The sequence below is a fragment of the Paramisgurnus dabryanus genome, chromosome 20, assembly GCF_030506205.2.
Source record: "Paramisgurnus dabryanus chromosome 20, PD_genome_1.1, whole genome shotgun sequence".
Classification (NCBI taxonomy): domain Eukaryota; kingdom Metazoa; phylum Chordata; class Actinopteri; order Cypriniformes; family Cobitidae; genus Paramisgurnus; species Paramisgurnus dabryanus.
Window position 1 is genome coordinate 7,813,991 of NC_133356.1, and position 20,080 is coordinate 7,834,070.

Sequence of the window (20,080 nt, forward strand, 5' to 3'; positions counted from 1 at the left end):
TATTTGCTAATGCATCTGCATCTTCCTCTGCCTGTTTTTGATGTGCATTTCATCTCATTTCAATTAAATTCACATTTAATTATATAGTGCTTTTCACAGTTTACACTGTTGCAAAGCACATTTACAAAAGGAAGCAATGTAGAATAGACATAAAAATTATTTTTTTTATTATTATAGATCAGTTTATAGTGCAGTGCTGGCATCGTCTGAAGTCCATGCAGGACCGGTGTCATCCCTCCATATGTGTTGGGTCATCTGACCCAGGCAGGATCCAGATTGGAGCTTTTCAAGCATCCAGAGGAAAAAACAGAAAAGCAAACAGAGATAATTAGCGTAGCTGCTGTTCATAGTGTCGTGGAAAAATAATACTAATACGTAGGATCTGTCCATCAGAGATGATTTATTTACTTGTACAAGGACTCAACACATAACGACAGTGAAACGATATGTGAAGAAGTGAAGAATCTCAAATCCTTCCTTCATTATATACTGACATTGAGTTTGTACCACCCCCCCCCATGCTATTCGATCAAAACAACTCCTTATTAGGTGTAGTTTAGACACTTCTGGGTGGTTATATTTACTCTACTTGTATCCAGGCAGACGATACATAGGTTCTTTAAGCACATCATCACACAAACAAAAAAACCACACTTGCACCTTGCCATACTTCCTATCCCGAGCTCTATCGAGCTAGACTTCCTGTCCTAGACTTCACCCCACGCAGATTAAAATGTCATGACTGACATAAATCATACACTGAAGAGTACAAAAATAATATAAATGCATAAAGAATAAATTTCCATTACAATTCCACCCCAATGTCCAAATGACATTTTTATCCAGACTTCCCTGCAGGCTTTTACGCTGCTCTCAGAAGCCCTTCGTTTAAACATTGATTGTAATACTTTAAGGAACTCGACCAGTTCAAACTCATCCTTCGTGAGCTTGCCTTAGGTTTTCAACACATTATTAATGCAATAACACAAGTGACAAACCACACATCAAAAAAAACATAGATTTCTAAAAAACAACATTAAAGATAAAATGAAACATCAACACACCAAAGCTTACAGGCTGGCCAGTGTAAACATTTCTATATCATGAATCAGCATTTGAGCAATCTCACTGTGAGTATGTTATGCAAATCACTAGTGAGCTAAACATAGTTAATTACATTCCTATAAGTGTATGTGTAAAATTGTGTAAGCATGCAGATCCTCTTCAACCCAGGCAGCCCATCTTTAGCCGTAGAGGGTCGTGTGAGGGGCGAGGTTCCACTAGCACCTCCTCATTTGCAGAGCCCTCCCACAACTATCATCCTCAATTTGCTCCTCAATTTTATTCTCAATTTCCTCCTGTTCGACCCGTTGGTACATCATTTTAGTCATACCTTTATCAATTGTTTTCTCGATGAGACCTCTTAATAAATGGTATGCAACAACATCCACACCAATTCAAAATAGCAATCATTACACCTATTGACAACAACACAGATGAAATCTACACACTCCATTTACCAAACCACTTTTTTAACATGGAATTGAAAGGATGATCTACATACAGTTCCACGCCCTCCAGGAAAATACTCATAGAAATAAAAAAATTAGAAACAGGTGTGGAGGAAGGGAATTGCCCTCGAATGCGCATGCTCAATAGAACATTTTGGCTATTTTGTGTCATTTTACTTAAATTGGTTCAGTTGTGTGAACTTTACGTTTTAACTTATAAACAACAAGTAGCTATTTTAAGCAAACTCAACATTTTAATTAAAAATAAGTAAACAGCATTTTCATAGTAAGGTATACTTTTTGATTTTACAGATTGTGTTCTGAGCTTTACCTTTACCAACATATTGTAGCAAAGTCAACCCATCTGGGAGGTTTAGGGTGGACAGGCTTTTTGCCAGGGCTTAGTGGTATATTATAGTACTCACGATAGCCCCGGCAAAGGTTAGTGAACATGAATCTGCGGCTGGCGAACAAAACGCAACCCAAAACTGGCTGTCCAGATGTACTGGCACTGAATAAAACACATTGGAAATGTCCACGGTCATGTAAAATGCGGTGCTCTGTGATATTTGTAACAGGATGGTATAAGGGTTGGGCACGTTCGGAGCCCTTGCTTCTACAGCCGCATTTACTGCCTGTAGATCTTGTACAAATCTCCACTCAGTGGGCTCAACTTTTCCTCTAATTTTCTTTACCGGAAATATTGGTGTTTTTTCCGGTTACTACGAGCATGGAATAATAATTCCTTTTGCGAACAACGAATCAAAAACAGGTTTGATACAGTCCTCTGCTTCTTTTTTGAGAGGATCTTATGGTTTTCACTGGCGAAAATCACTCTTTGGTGTGATCTTTACGGACGCACACGATTTAATGAGACCCACATAATACTTATCTGTGGCCCACTGATGGAGTGGCATCGTGGACCGATCCACCCCATGTGTGCTGCCAACTGTCGCTGCGCTGCTATTCCCTGCGCTTTCGCAGAGAATAGCTCTGGTATGCGGTTCTCCGCACACCTAAGGATGGAAAATAAGACATGTCATCATTTTACATATGCCAATTTGCGGCATTTGTGCATGCACTTACTATAGGGCCCACATACTCCCTTTCATATCAGTAGCTTTGGCCAGTGATATGTAAGGACCCGCATTTGCAACATCATACAACATAGAAGCACATTTAGGAAGCATCACACTCAATGCAGCCCAGGCCCCATTCCAGTACAACCAATTTGTGGTCAACTGATCACCAGACTGCTGTGCCCACGCCGCTTGGTAATCTGCTTCGATTTCCCAGGTGACATGAGCTGTGCAGTGCAAATCTTCTGGTGACATAAAATCTGAGGATGGGCGTGTACATTAGTGTGTTTTCAAACCAGCATCACTCTCAGGCCTCTCCCCCACAAACACACTGAGGCACACTTCCTTACACAGAGTCACATTCAACCCAGTCGCTTCATCACACCATACCGTCATGTGCAGTTTACACATGATGTCTCTACCGAGCAAGTTATATGGGCAAGTTCTGCTAATTAGAAAAGAGGTAAAAAAAAGAAGTTTGATTATGTTCATATATACATTGTAAAGGTTGAGAAAAAGTTTCTTTAACAACATGCCCTGTGGCACTGAGGGAACATTTTTCATTTTTTTTTTTTTTATCATCTGTACAGATTTGGGCATATAACCAGCAATATTGAAGTGGGGGCCCCTGAATCTACAATAAAAAGAATCTTTTTGCCTGAGATAGACAATAAAACATATTGTAAACTTTCAGATGGTTTTCTTGCGAAAGATTATTTAGTATCACAGAGTAAAGTAGGAAAAATACTTCTTACCCCGGCCAAGCATTCTTCATTGCGACAGAGCATAAAAGAACCTACTTCAGTCTCCTCTCCACCGGCCCCCTCCCCGCTATTTAGCACATTTCAGTCTGCATGAGGTTTTTGAACTTTTAGTTCGGGGCATTGATCTTTCCAATGATCCATTGAATCACAGTTGAAACATCCGCGTTGCTTCCACCGGCCGTTCCCTCGTCCCCGTCCTCTGCCTTTACCCCTGCCCCTTCCTCTGTGGCCGCCTCTCCCCTGCGGGTTAAGTGTTGGAAAACCGGAGTTACGATCCTGTTGTTGTCGATCGTTAAGGGTGCATTGCATCATGGTGAAATTCATATCTTGTGCCTCCCTGTTCTTTTTGAGGCGTTCTTGTTTAAGTCTCTTCTCGTGGTGTTCCGCATGTCTCACCACTTCCTCCAATGTGGCCATTTTCTCCCCGTCCAGGGTAGCTTTGATAGGTTCAGACAGTTCAATATCTAGATTTCTCATGAAGTACATTGGTAAGTGCATACTGTACGCTGGGTGGGGTTCATTATTGGGCATTTTTGCAGTTATGCCAGAATGTCTCTCAAAGTCTTTTTCTAATCTTGCCAGGAAATTACTCACGGTCTCTCCATCTTGTTGTTTGCACGTAGGAGTCCCGTGCAGCCACAGCGTTGACATAGAGATCGGCAGGGGGTATCGGTGTAGTTGGCAGCACGGGGCTCCTCCGACTGCTCCATTTTGATGTTCATCGTATGGGGGTGATGTCGGCTTCCGAGGTAATTGATTGTTTTCGGAGAGGGTTTGGGTGTACAGGAGACTGGAAGTGCGACCCACATTGCCAGGTCCACTCAGGTCACATACATCACAGGAGGAAAAAGAAGAAGAGTCACTATAAGGCATTATTTTAAAATACTGCTTATTCAATCTTTCTTCAGATTCTCTAATGAACATATCCATTACTGTTAACAATCTACCTTTATTCTTAGAATGATGTTTCTGTATTATTTTGTCTCTGAGCTCTTTATTTTTAGTTACACTGAAACTTATTTCCCCATATTTTTGTATCAGAGGTATGGTTTCTATCCATCCTCTCCCATAAGTTCTTATTAAACCGGTTTCATCTCCGACAGACAATCCACTTTCCGTGTTCCATTTCGGACGGGGAGCGCTACTTCCCGTGTTTTCCATTATCTACAGGCGGATACAATTCCGTAAGTAATTTTAGAAGAGACCCACTCTTCAATTTCAGGAGAGACCCACTCTCAAACTGTTTACGTCACTTTACTGTAATTTCGGAAGAGACCCACTCTTCAATTTCAGGAGAGACCCGCTCTCAAACTGTTTACGTCACTTTACTGTAATTTCGGAAGAGACCCACTCTTCAATTTCAGGAGAGACCCGCTCTCAAACTGTTTACGTCACTTTACTGTAATTTCGGAAGAGACCCACTCTTCAATTTCAGGAGAGACCCGCTCTCAAACTGTTTACGTCACTTTACTGTAATTTCGGAAGAGACCCACTCTTCAATTTCAGGAGAGACCCGCTCTCAAACTGTTTACGTCACTTTAGATAATAATTGGTATTTACCGTATTATAGCCACTGGTTCGTCTGGATCCCGTCACCTTCGGATCAGAGTCAACGCCCACGTCCCTTCAGCTGGGGGTTTGGGTCACCTCTCCTATCTATGGTGAGTTGATCAAACCGTTGACCCTTTCCTCGGGTTATTGGGATCCCATCCTCGTCGCCAAATTGTCGTGGAAAAATAATACTAATACGTAGGATCTGTCCATCAGAGATGATTTATTTACTTGTACAAGGACTCAACACATAACGACAGTGAAACGATATGTGAAGAAGTGAAGAATCTCAAATCCTTCCTTCATTATATACTGACATTGAGTTTGTACCACCCCCCCCCCATGCTATTCGATCAAAACAACTCCTTATTAGGTGTAGTTTAGACACTTCTGGGTGGTTATATTTACTCTACTTGTATCCAGGCAGACGATACATAGGTTCTTTAAGCACATCATCACACAAACAAAAAAACCACACTTGCACCTTGCCATACTTCCTATCCCGAGCTCTATCGAGCTAGACTTCCTGTCCTAGACTTCACCCCACGCAGATTAAAATGTCATGACTGACATAAATCATACACTGAAGAGTACAAAAATAATATAAATGCATAAAGAATAAATTTCCATTACAATAGCTTTTTAGGTAGAGGATAGTTAATAATAATACGTTTTTTAAAACTTAATGCAAAGTTACATGTGTATGTTAGTCTGAATAGATGTGTCTTTTGTCTAAATTTAACCTGGGAGAGTGTCTAAGCCCCAATAAGTGTCAGGGAGGCTGTTCCACAGGTGCCAGCTCGACCTTCTTTTGGGGAATTTTGCTATACGATGAAGTCCAGAGTTTTGCGATCTTAAGGAGCGTGATGGGTTGAAATGTATTATAAGTATGGAAATGTATTATATACATAGTACTGTAGGTGCTATTCTGTTAGGGCTTTATAAGTGAGTAGCAATATTTTGTAACCCAGTGGTTCTCATTGGGGTGGGACAGCGAGATTGTGCCAAGGGCCCCAAGTTTTATGACATTCTATAAAATAAATTAATTTATCAAAAAAAATTTAATAATTGTCTAATAACCAACAGCATTACATCATATAATTTAATATGTTTTGTTTAATTCAAATGTAAACTTTTAGAAAGTTTTGTCATATTTTTTTTGGCGAGAATGGGGCCAACAAGGGATGCAACATACACAAGGGGAGCTGGATGCCAAAAACATTTAAGTACCACTGTTGAAACGATACAATATTTGATTCATTTTGGCATCTTAAAAATGACTTTTGATTAATGATGGATGACTAAGTTTGTAAAAAGGTACAAAACTACCTCAAAGCTAGGGTGACAATAGGTGCCAGTTCACATTACTCACATTTCCATAAAAACTTTATCAAATTAAGATTTATTTCTCATGAGACATAAAATCATTGTAGTTTATTCTTAGCTTGAAATGTAACAGTTGCTTCTCTGAAATAGAACCTGAAATATTAAACCTTGATGACATATGTGGTTGACAAAATGGGACTTCCGGAGGACCAACCCTAAATCCTGGCAAGGACGTGTCTGGGGAAAATGGCACGTATGGTCACCCTACTCAAAGGTACATTTTTGTACCTTTAGGAATACGACAGATTGAAATTTTATACCTTTTGAGGTACAATATTGTGTACCTTAAGAAACATTTTTGTACCAGTTAAATTTTAGGGGTACAAAACAGTTAAAGGAGACATTTTATAAAACTTTTTTAAGATGTCAAATAAATCTTTGGTGTCCTCATAGTACGTAGCTCAATATACGTTATAGATTATTTATTATAGGATGATAAAATGTCCACTTTGTAGGTGTGAGCAAAAATGTGCCGTTTTGGGTGTGTCCTTTAAAATGCAAATGAGTTGATCTCTGCACTAAATGGCGGTGGCGTGGTTGGATAGTGCAGATTAAGTGGCGGTATTATCCCCTTCTGACATCACAAGGGAGCCAGATTTTAATGACCTATTTTTTCACACGCTTGCAGAGAATGGTTTACCAAAACTAAGTTGGTGGGTTGATCTTTTTCACATTTTCTAGGTTGATACAAGCACTGGGGACCCAATTATAGCACTAAAACATGGAGAAGTCAGATTTTCACGATATGTCCCCTTTAAAGGTAAACATTAGATTCATAAGTATAGTAATGTACCCCAAAAGGTACAACATTGTATTATGCTTAGTATACCTGTTAAGGTACAAAACAGAACCTTAACAGGTAATTTTGTGTTATTGTATGTTTCTTGTTTTATGTATAATGCTTTGGCAATATTGTAAGTGACACAATCATGCCAATAAAGTTCTTTAAATTGAAAAAAATTGAAATTGGGTACAACCAAAGTGACAGAAAAGATACACTTTTAAATTTTTTTTCTGACAGTGTAGGATGATGAAAACAAACGTTATATTCTCCTCATATCTGGGCTCCTTGTTTAATGCAAAACCACAGATTTACTCAAGCAGGCCACGCTTGTTCCTGTTGTGTCAGTCTGACTGTAATTCATTCACTCAACATTGCTGTTTCTTTCCACAAGGATCACGGCCTTATCCAGTCTAGAGAAACAATTTGTTGAGTGTTGACAGAGGAGCTGTAGTGTTGAATGTTTCTTCACTTTGAATCAACATCAACAGGAAAGTTCAGCCAAGCGGACACACGGTACTGTACAGTCAGACAGAAAACTCTCCAACACGAGCATATTGCAGGGTAAAAAAAATCACACCTTGCCTTTAAGACGCTGCTGAAAATCTCATGGTTCAGGCTGGTTTATTCTGGTTATGTAAGTTTGCTACTGGTACAGTGGCATATCAATGAGTAATTATATAGGCAACATCATTGTAAGTCTCTTTGGATAAAACCATCTGCCAAATGCATAAATGTAAATTTGTTCTTACCAAGAATATCTGTATGCAGATCAACCATTTGTACAAATAAGTAGATGGGAAAATAACAAAAATTCGCCAGATTTCAAAACTTGTTTTAAAGCTAAAAACGTTTAATGCCACAGTTCAACTTTAACAAAATGAACAACAGATGGCAACATGTGCAATTACACCCGTTTTCTTTTTTCATATCCAAAGACACAAGGTGATAAAAACAGACAGAAAGATTCTTAGAATAAATTTTAATTTATTCTCATGTGCGTGACTCATTAGATATCATATTATTTAAATAAATATAAAAGTACAATCATTGCTATAAATGTGCAACTTGCAACCAGAATTCATTTGCATACAGTAAATCAATGATGCAGGCAACATGAAACAGTTGAAATGAAAGACTAAAAACCAGGCAACCAGGTCTAGATTACTGAGAAATGTAATGCTACATTACTGAAACACTCGTGTACAGGACTGAGAAGTGGACACCTACAGAGAAATTATTTTGCCAGTGAATAGCATGATTTCTCAATAAGCCCCTGACGTCATTAATCTTCATTTGAACATTAAACAAGTCAACATGAAACCCATTTTACTTCCATTAACTGATGTGTATTTTCAGCTAGAAAATAATTTAGACCAGGACTTGAAAACAAGGCATAAAAATGAGTTAACAGTGAATATTGGTGGATTTGAAACAACAACTTCAGAGAAGCTTCTGATCAGGACGTTCTGCTGAAGGTCAAGTTCACCAGAGCATCTCTATTTCCATTGGATAGCACAGCCCGGTTCTCTTCATTACAGCTCATTTTCAGTTAGTAAATTTTTGTAGTACCACCTCGGTTAAGGTTTCATACTCTTTCTCAGGCTGTTTCTCAATTCCAAGAACACAAAGAATGGACTTGTGTTCTCGTGGAGATCGGTCTTGCCAGGCGACTTTGGAAGAACAAACTCAGAAAGTCGCGAGAACACAGAACGCACTTTGATGGGTGTTTCTCAATATGCGTTCTTCAGCGATTTTGCGTCCTTGTGTTCTCGGTCTACTTCATCTGTAACCGTCAAAGTTCAATTCCAATTCTCAAGAACGGAAGTACAGAGGATGCATGAAAATACCCGAATGTGTTCTTGATATTGAGGATGCATCAAGTGCAGACTTGCGCACTGAAATCCAGTGGTGTCACGCTGAAGAACGCATATTGAGGAACACCCATCAACAAAGTAACAAAGTGCGTTCTGTGTTCTCGCCTGGCAAGACCAATCTCCAAGAGATATGTGTGCGAGATCTTCCTGTTGGTCACCTGACCTCCGCCATTTTGCCACAATGACTTCTTGGACGTAAAGTGATTTCAGCGCGCAAGTATGCACTCGATGCATCCTTGATATCAAGAACACATTCGGGTATTTTCATGCATCCTCTGTACTTGCGTTCTTGAGAATTGGGATTGAACTTCGACGGTTAATGATGACGTAGTGCGAGAACAAGGACGCAAGATCGCTGAAGAACACATATTAAGAAACACCCATATTAAAACGCAAAACGTGTGAAGTGCAGATCACTGATTGGTCAGAGAGAATCGTTACTACTAGTGGCACTGATAAAAATGCAAGATTAGCTTACCTTTGTGCCGTCGAGCAAACTAAGTGATGTTGTCATCTGTACTTTGTTGTACAAGTTCCCAAACTTCCTTTTAGCAGTGAAAAATATCCACATTTCGAGAATCAAGAACACCATTTCATCTATATGCTTCAAGTGTTTGTTTGATGTCACGACAGAAGATGCGGCACTAAACTCCAATGGAACAGCAAGTTGAGCCCAGCCACGTCGTACCATACCGGGCCGTACAATCCAATGAAAAGTGCCATTTGTGTCCCATTTCTATTTTAAATCTATCAGTAGTTGGTATTATTAATCATTCTTCTTAATCATACTATTGTTAACTGGAATTGCAAGATTTTAAAAAACTTTCCCATATGTAAATTACAAACATTATTTTACGCATACAGTCCCACATTAAGGTTGAAGTTTGCATGCAAATTTGACAAAGAATATGAACAGAGACCGAGAGAATGACCTGTTGTGTTCTTCTTGCATACTAATAAAGTAAAATGCTTAAAGTATAATGATGATGAAAAATCATATAGTCAGCCTGACACATACATCACATCTGATGCATCTCAATACACTTTCTGACCCTATTCTGCATTTTCATCGACTACACACTTAAATCCAAACTGAAATACACACATACAGAAATGCTGAAATGTTTCAGCCCAATAACACAACTCTTAACTTTTTCCCCGCCAGTGTTTTTTTAAGTTGCCAGCCAGCACCAGCATTTTTTGTGACTTTCACAAAAGTTGTATTCCTTCCAGAAAATGTTCTTCTATAAATTTATAAACATACAATACAGTATATCAAATTAAAGAACAGTCGCTCTGCTTTCAAAAAAATATATATATATATATATATATATATATTTCATCCTATCTTTATTTGGTCTCTTTCTATAACCTCTCAAAGATGGGTAGGTTGCTTCAAAAATACAAAATTTTGAGCAAAAAGTTGAGATAATTGCATGTTTTTAAAGGACTTTTGTTAGAGATCAGATTCAGAATGATGATCAAAACATACACAGAGTTTTTGAATCAATGAATGATTCAGTGTTTTATAAGTTGGGTAAGAGTGCCACCTAATGGATAAGATAAATTACGGATAATAGTTTTTATGGAATTATAGATTACCGTAAGAACTAATCAGGGAAGCGTCATTGGGTAAGCATTTTCTCTGGCGGGGAAATAGTTTAAATATAAATCGTCCACAACCCTTTAAAAACATTATAACCTCATTACGTCAACCTGAATACATTATAATTTGTATTATTTTCATCTTGTATAGTACCTGTGCCCGGTTGCATGAAAATTCTTAAAGACCACCTATTGTCCGATTCACGATTTTACATTTCCTTTGGTGTGTAAGTCTGTATTAGTACATGTTAACGATATGCAAAAGGTACAAACCCGAAAGTAAACAATGACGCGAGTTATCGTCTTCAACGTAAACCTCTTTTCTTGGACTACAACAAACACACGGATTGTAGGCAACAGTTTACTTCCTGGGATTGGTGATGTAGACAAGACGACATTCTTGTTGGCAACCAAATCTTTTAAACACGGTAAGGAGCGTCACATTTCCTGCAGACGTCAGAGGTATGCAGACCAATAACAACGTACAGATTAGCTGGCCAATCAGAGACACAGAGCTTTTCAGATTTGTGCGTTTCAGGAAGAGAGTGAAATCTGGAGCTACAAAAATGTACGCTATGTGGAAAATAATGTGTTTTTTAACCATAAACCACACAAACACATTATATTATACCAAATACATAAAATAACATTGTTTTTAGCAATGAAATAGGTGCTCTTTAAGTGAGGTTTCCCTGAGGGAAGGGATTTTTTAAAGAACGTCTTAACTATCACCCTTACTTAACTGTTTATATTAAAGGAATATTCCATTTTCTTAAAAGAAAAATCCAGATAATTTACTCACCACCATGTCATCCAAAATGTTGATGTCTTTCTTTGTTCAGTCGAGAAGAAATTATGTTTTTTGAGGAAAACATTGCAGGATTTTTCTAATTTTAATGGACTTTAATAGAGCCCAACATTTAATACTTAACACTTAACAGTTTTTTCAACGGAGTTTCAAAGGACTCTAAACGATCCCAAACGAGACATAAGGGTCTTATCTAGCTAAACCATTGTCATTTTTGACAAGAACATTTTTTTTTACTTTTAAACCACAACTTTTCATCTAAATCCGGTCCAGCGCGACCTAACGTAAATGCGTAGTGACGTAGTGTGGTCACGTGTTACATATATATAACACACATTTGCGGACCATTGTAAACAATAAACTGACACAAAGACATTAATTAGTATCAGTTGACATACAACAACGTAGGAACGGTCCTAGTTCTCAACACTTGTAAACACTGGGGCGGAGTTTCGCGTTTGTCCTATGTGACCTCTTGACGTCATGACGTATTGCGTGGGGTCACGTTCGCGCATCACGACCGGATTTAAACGAGAAGTTGTGCTTTAAAAGTGTATATTTGTTATTTTTATTGTCAAAAATGACAATCGTTTCGCTAGATAAGACTCTTATGCCTCGTTTGGGATCGTTTATAGTCCTTTGAAACTTTTATGTGTTGAGTTAAGTATTAAATGTTGGGCTCTATTAAAGTCCATTAAAATGAGAAAAATACTGCAATGTTTTCCTCAAAAAACATAATTTCTTCCCGACTGAACAAAGAAAGACATCAACATTTTGGATGACATGGTGGTTAGTAAATTATCTGGATTTTTCTTTTAAGAAAATGGAATATTCCATTAAGTATTTTACAGTAGTGTCTGTCACAACACAGCAATGGAGAAGCGGTTGCTATAGTTACAAAATCTCACAGCGTAAACAAATCAATGCACTCAGCTCAAGTGACCTGTTATGGTCCCTTCATTTTTTAAGGTAAAATGGGTACTAAGAACTTTGTTGCAACGCATAGCAGAACTTAAGGGAATACTTATTGACAGCCTAATGGTTCCTTAAGTGAACACTTCTTGCAACCCATTTTTATTAAGGGTACCCTTAACCTCATGTCTAAGGGATTTCATGCAACCGAGCACTGATATTTGCTGCCCATGCACATTTACAGAAAACATTTTTAATGGAAAAACATTGCAATCTAAACCTGGTTTCCTCCATATAAATCAGCAACCCTCATGGCCACTGTGATACTGAGACCTGTTTGGTTGTATATTGCTGTTATGAAAAACATAAAGGAAATTCAGACAGAGTGAAGATCTAAACATCAATAGATTCATTTCAGTATTAAGGGCTACAAAAATGATAGATAAATATCAACACAAGTGTAAAATATCCAGACCTCCCAACTCAGGGGGAAATGGAGGACTTTAGTTCAGTTACATCCATTGCAATCAATGGAGATACATTTTGCAAAATGCAAAAGATTTCATACTGTACAGAGTCAATCAGATATACATTATAGTTACACGGCTGAGGAACAAGTTAAGGCAATTGATATCGAGTCATGCATGCATTTGAAGAAAACAAACTTAAATACATCTAAATACTTCGTTCAAAGGCTTAATGCATCTTCAGGCTTGATAAATAAGCTTTGACCGGCATTTCTATTGTTCACACATTTCTCCAATGTTTATTAATATACATCGTTCATGTGCTATCATACTCCCTGGTGACTACTGATCTGGAAAAATGTTAGATCTGCATTGCAGTCTGACATTACAGTCATACAATACATGTATGACCCAGCCCTATTCTTTATCCCATCCCAAGCACAAATATTCAGTCATGTAGCCTTTAGCTCCACACCAAAAGCAGTGTCTGATATAATACATGTTTATATATATATAAGTATATAAAAATAGACCTATAGAGATACAAGTGCCTCTCGTATGGCTTTACTATAACATGCAGATAACTACATCAGAAGATCGAACTACCTGAGGTTTCATGTTATAAGCGAGAGCCAAAATCTTCGTAACATATCACAGTCCTCTTTGCAATATGCAGAAAGTATGTGGAATTGTTCTGCGCCTCCGCAGGGTCGTATTTACAGAAATATGTTGGGTTTAGACAAAGTTAGATTAATGACAACAGCAGAGAGAAGAAACTGCATTGTTAAACCACAGTTCTTGTTGGAGACCCAGAGTACGGTTTATGTGCGTTTCTATTTTTTATGTGAGAGAAGAGTCGGAAATTCATAGCAGGTAAACTATAGTAAAAAACAAAATTTTTTTGACAGTGTACATCGGCTGTGCTAAGACTTTGATCAGGTCTTGTCCTCTTCTCGGTCAGTACGTTACAACCCAGCAGTGGCGGCTCGTGACTGCTCATCCGAGGGGCGCAAATTCAAAAAAAAGTGTTCGGGGTGTCGTGTGTTGCTCGTGTTTTCAAAATATATGTTTGTTGGGTCATGTGAACCATGTGCATTACGTGTTTTGTCAAAATAAGTGCCTGCTGCACACGCGTCAAAACCATTTATGATAAAAGAGACGTCACGTTCACAAAATACACGCAAGACACTCCCTTAACAGTAAACTCTGATTACGCATCAGATTATGCGAGTATCTGTCAAACGCGAGCGTCTCTTTTATTATAAACCCTTTAGATGCGTCTGCAGCAAGCACTTATTTTGACAAAACACATAGGATCACTCGACACGCCGAACACATATTTTGAAATTACGAAACACACACATGACGGGCTACATACATGTTGTGATGAACCTCGCATCGAGCGCCCTCAAAAAAAAGAAATCACCGGCCGCCACTGCTACCCAGCAAGCAAATTTGGCTTTTAAAAGACGTCAAATAGCCGTTCAAACACATCTCCGGGGTAAAACGAGGCAAAATTTGGGCTGTCAGTGAAAATTTGGGCCCCATAGCCTAAAAATAAATGAAATAAAATAAATAAAACCAAACACCTTGTAATCACTGTTGACTTTGCTTACATGATGCAATTTCATACATCTCGCAAGTTATTTTGGCAAAAGCGACATGTAACCAACCCTTACGAAAATTAAATTAACCATGGTTTTACTACAGTGAAAACCAAAAAACATGATTACGGTGGTAAAACCATGGTAACCACAAAATAACCATGGTTTTTACAATCATGGTTTTCAAAACCATAGTAGTGTAGTAACCATGGTTTTGCTGATAGTAATCAATTCACCAAAAAAAACCATGGTAACTACACTTCTACCACAATAAAACCATGGTTAATTTTCGTAAGGGAAATTCAAGTTTATTTTAGCTGGAAGTGGGTTACTCATAGCTGGATTATATCGGGTCTAATGAGGCATACACACCAAAAGCGAGTTCAAGATTTGCGCGAGTAGATTCCATACAAAGTCAATGCAAAGACGCGATCAAACACATCCTCGCGTGGGGCGATGCGAATGATGCGATATCGAGCGAAAAATTCTCATGACACAAAGTTAAATTCCGCGAGTAATCTAAAGCAAGTAACACCACACGCAGGGCATCGCTATACTCACTTTAGATTACTTGCGGGATTTAACTTCGTGTCATGCGAATTTTTTCGCTCAAGTTGAATATTTTCAACTTGGGCGAATCCGGGTTTTAGGCCCCATTCAGACAGCCAGCGACCAGCAGTAGCAGAGCGACGCGATCTCATTCATTTAAATGGAAACCTGGGACTTCCGTCGCTGGCTGTCTGAACGAGGGGTAAGGCGAATAGCGCCTGTTATCGCGGCAAACGCACCGCCTGTATCGCATCATTCGCATCGTCCCACGCAAGGACGTGTCTGATCGCATCTTTATATTAACTTTGTATGTAATCTACTCGCGCAAATCGTTAAACTCGCGTCTGGTGTGAACCCACAGTAACGCAAAGCCCCTCGTTTGGTGTGTACGTAGGATAAAATTAACATAGACTGTGAAATGACTGCTATTGCTTGCTATCGTTTCTGTCTGTTACATACATAACAGCTGCCAAACTTACCATATCTATTATAGATCTAAAATAAAGACCTGTTAATCAGGATGTGTAAGGTGTTTACTTGACTCTTCTGATATAAATATTAATTATATTCACATCCAACATGGTCATACTCATAAAAGATCATACTAAAGATTTTTATTATGTCTCGATCTAAATGGCCACAGCTAGGAGTGCACTACACATATTTTGGTGTACCTTTTAGATGCTGTTAATAAGATATAGTGGGCACTTGATGAGCTGATCTAAGCTATACCAGAGGTCTTATGGGGATTTTTTCTCTTTATGTCTCCTTGCCTATATCCAGCTACTCCCAACATCTCTATAGGGAACAACAAAATGTCTTTTTTAAGTTCTGTTGCCTCCCAAGAAGCAATTTTGTGTTTGTGTCTAATAGCCATCCAAACACAGCCCAGACGTCTAGGCTAAAACAAGGCCAAGAAAGAAAATGTAATAAACATCTAACCATAACCCAAAAATAAATAAATAAATAAATAAAACCAAACACCTTGTAATCACTGTTGACTTGGCTTACATGATGGAATATCATGCATCTCACAGGTTATTTGTAACCAAATTCAAGTATATGTCAGCTAGAAGGTTACTTATGGACTATATCGGGCTCATAAACAGTGAAATGACTGCCATTGCTTGATGGGTTTGCTCATTATTATCTCATCACTGAGCGTAAAAAACCCTTATATGTCTTATATATATATGACATCCACAAACTCTGCAGTGAACATAGTCGGTTATGTAATGCATATAGGGAATGAATATGATATCAGATCTATATTGATACATTTTGGGTCCTATTAAAAAAAGCTCATATATACTCATGTAAGGGATGTTAACACTAAACAGTATGTTTCAACAGTCAGCAAAGCTTTCTGAATCACAAACTATTGAAAGATAAACAGTGTTACTTATTCTTGAGAACATTTGCAAGTTTCTTCCTGTGACTTTTACTGTTTACGAACTATCAACAAGATGCAGATTTAATGCTGTTTACTATTATATAACTATTCTTATAAAGAGAACTTCAATTGAACTTTCCTTCTCGGCACAGGCCAACTATAAAGTAAACTTCTGCTATGCATTTCTTTTTGATCTGTGCTGCATCCCAATTCGCATACTATGTGTGCTAAATACAGTAGTATGCAAGATAAGCATTAGAGTTTGGAAGATACTACAGTGTACACAGTAAATACTATGGCAATGGTGCCTGGATGACATATTCTTTCTTAATCAGGATTCATACAGCGCATGCTTTTTTGGCTAATGTCACCCACTGGGTTATAAAATAAAAGTGACATTTTGTTAAAGAGAAATGCTGGGTTATTTTCAACCGAGCTTTGGGTCAAAAAGAGACGAACCGAGCGGTTGAATTAATAAACACAGAAAATGTTCATATTTGACCCAACGAGTTAAAGGCGGGGTGTGTGATTTTTGAAAAAAACACATTGGAAAAGGGAGTCGGGCCGAATACCAAACACACTTGTAGCCAATCAGCAGTAAGGGGCATGTCTACTAACCGACATCGTTGCCTGGGTTGCGTATGTGTGGGGCGGGTCTATCAAAAGAAGGTCCAGATTCTATTGGGGAAGGGGCGTGATTGTTTAGGAGATTTCAAATGTCAACATTGGCTTTCAGAGATCACGCACCCTGGCTTTAAACCAACCCAGCATTAAATTACAACTCAACAGGTTGGGTTTGACTCTTTTTGACCTAACGCTGGGTTGACGTAACGCTTTCCTGTCATCAAACTTTTAAGTGTGTAAATATGTGAACTAAGACTTTGAAAATTTACAAATATGCTTTGATTTATGTCTGTATGTTTGTATCATAAAGATGCATAGATGTGTATAGACTGTGCTATCCAGATGGATTCAGACAGACGCTATCATTTCGTCTAGAGAAACTCATTTAAGTCCTTATAAATAGCCACTGGTTAAATAGTAAAGTCTAACTTCAGAGCTTTTGTTTAGGTATATTTAGTTATTCAGGGTTGCATTGCCATCGATATCCTAAAACATGGAAATACTTGGTTTGCTGCTCCTAGCACGTGTCGTCTTATCACAAGATATGGGAAGTTGCAAATCGAAAATCCGAAGGATAATATAATCCCAATCCTAATGGATAATCCTATACAGTTCATGCATGCCATGCTCAATTCTAATTCAAACGATCAATCACAAACCCAAGCAGTTTGATATCCTTAAACTAGTCACTAAGCTTTCCTCTACCTAGAGATCTCACTGGTTTCTGCTAATCTGTTGTTCATTATGCCAAGTGCGCCAACACCACCAGAAAAGCCATTTTGCCGCGAGCTTCCACACACGGTTCTCGGGAATCCGTTCGCTGACTCCGATAGCTGTTTCTGCATGATGGCCAGCGAAATTTTATTGGATCCCGCCAGGTCACGCATTGAAATCATTTCGCCGGAAAGTCTACGACCATCCGTGTCGCTATCGCAGGGCCCGTCCGAATCGGGCGGTCGGCCGAAGCGTCCCCGCCTGAGACGCGAGCCGGGCCGGATGGCGTTGCGGCGTCCTAGGAAAGCGTTTGCTTTGTTACAGCGTTGGCAGCACAAGCAGCTCATTTTTCCCAACATCCAATTGAGAACCTGCTTGATGACGATGGAGATGACATTAAACAGAGAGTAAATGCAGCACACGCCAGTCAAGATAAAGAGAAAGTTTGCCAGCCGGTAGAGGCCTTGGTAGTCGTAAGCGGCGTTTTGACTGCTCACCAAATCCCCGAAACCGATCGTGCTGAACGTGACGAAACAGAAGTAGAGAGAGTCCAGGTACGCCCAGCCCTCCACCGGCGTGTACATCGCTGACGCGCAGCAAGAGATCACTATAGAGGACAGGCCCAGAATCAGCATCACGTGATAGACGGAGGGTTTCCAACCGGGCAGGGTACTAGCGGCGAAATCCTGACAGATTCCCGGTGGCAGGAGGCCGCTGGTCCTTAAGCGACGTAGACGTACGGCCTTCATCACTACGGCTAGCAGGGTAATGATGCGCTCCAGGAAGAGGTTAAAAAACAGAATAGTGCCTGCGCATCCCAACAAACCGTAGAAGATTAAGAAAACCTTTCCGGTGATCGTCACTGGGGTTGTCATCCCAAAACCTAGAGAGAAGACAAAGAGAAATAATTAGAATAGTGTAATCTATTTAAACAACTGGGAAAGGGCTTATTTGTAATTCAAATATTGCTTTGCATCAAAATATTTAGGGAGAATTAGGGTACAACAAAAGAGAACAATACAGGAGTTCAAGGATTAGTCATTTTTCTTAAAAAAAAATTCTGATAATATACTCACCATTATGTCATCCAAAATGTTGATGTCTTTCTTTGTTCAGTCAAAAAGAAATTATGTTTTTTGAGGAAAACATTCCAGGATTTTTCTCATTTTAATGGAATTTAATGGACCCCAACACTTAACAGTTTTAATGTTTAATATTGCAGTTTCAAAGGACTCTAAACGATCTCAAATGAGGCATAAGGGTCTTATCTAGTGAAACGATTGTCATTTTTGGCAAGAAAAATAAAAAATATGCACTTTTAAACCACAACTTTTGTTCTTCCTCCAGCTTTGTGACGAGCCAGCGCAACCTCACGTAATTACGTATTGATGTGGAAAGGTCGCATGTTACATATATGAAACACACATTTGTGGACCATTTTAAACAATAAACTGACACAAAAACAATTTGTATCATTCACATACAACAACGTTGGAACGGTCCTCTTTCTCCACACATGTAAACACTGGGGCGTAGTTTCGATTCGAAATCCGTGACCTCTTGACGTGATGACGTATTACGTGAGGTCAGGCTGGCGCGTCACAGGACCGGAGGAAGACCGAAGTTGTGGTTTAAAAGTGCATATTTTTTTTATTTTTCTTGCCAAAAATGACAATCGTTTCGCTAGATAAGACCCTTATGCCTCGTTTGGGATCGTTTAGAGTCCTTTGAAACTGCAATTTTAAACTCATTAAAACTGTAAAGTGTTGGGGTCCATTAAAGTCCATTAAAATGAGAAACATCCTGGAATGTTTTCCTCAAAAAACATAATTTCTTCTCGACTGAACAAAGAAAGACATCAACATTTTGGATGACATGGTGGTGAGTAAATTATCTGGATTTTTTTTTAAATGGACTAATTTGGGTGACCTAAAAATTAGCATTAGGATCACAAAGAATCTGACAAATATGCTTTAAAATGATGGAAACCAAACAAATCCTTCTTGGTCAAAATAATGCCACAATGAAAAAAAACTTTAACATGCTTAATTTTTTTGAGCATACAATTAGACATTATATCAGGTTTTATTGTTGTATATTTGTATATGTGCTGTTTTATTATGTTTAAAGACACACCTTGTGCAAATTCATCATTAACAACATTGTTGGTATATAAAATTGGAGATTCATAACACATTTGAATGCGTGCATCAGTACTTTGACTGTTCAAGGCATAGACAATATGTATGGATGCCGCATAGTCTCTGAACTGAAACGATTGCAGCACAGCTGCTTTATCTCTACTTCTATGATGCTCACATGTGCATTGTGAATGCTGTAACCTGTCAGCGCTTAAAGGTGGGGTGCACAATTTTTGAAAAACACTTTTGGGAGTTGAGCCGAGTACGAAAACACACTTGTAGCCAATCAGCAGTAAGGTAGATGTATACTAATC

General features: G+C 38.7%; 1 protein-coding gene across 1 annotated transcript in view; it reads right to left on the minus strand.

The window, feature by feature from the left end:
* Positions 1-15,233: 15,233 nt before the first annotated feature.
* Positions 15,234-20,080, minus strand: part of kcnk12 (potassium channel, subfamily K, member 12) — a 35,734-nt gene continuing 30,887 nt past the window's right edge. The window contains exon 3 of the mRNA XM_065296197.1: positions 15,234-18,508. Within this exon, the coding sequence (XP_065152269.1) occupies positions 17,613-18,508 (896 nt within the window). The 3' untranslated portion in view covers positions 15,234-17,612. The remainder of the gene's footprint in view (positions 18,509-20,080) is intronic.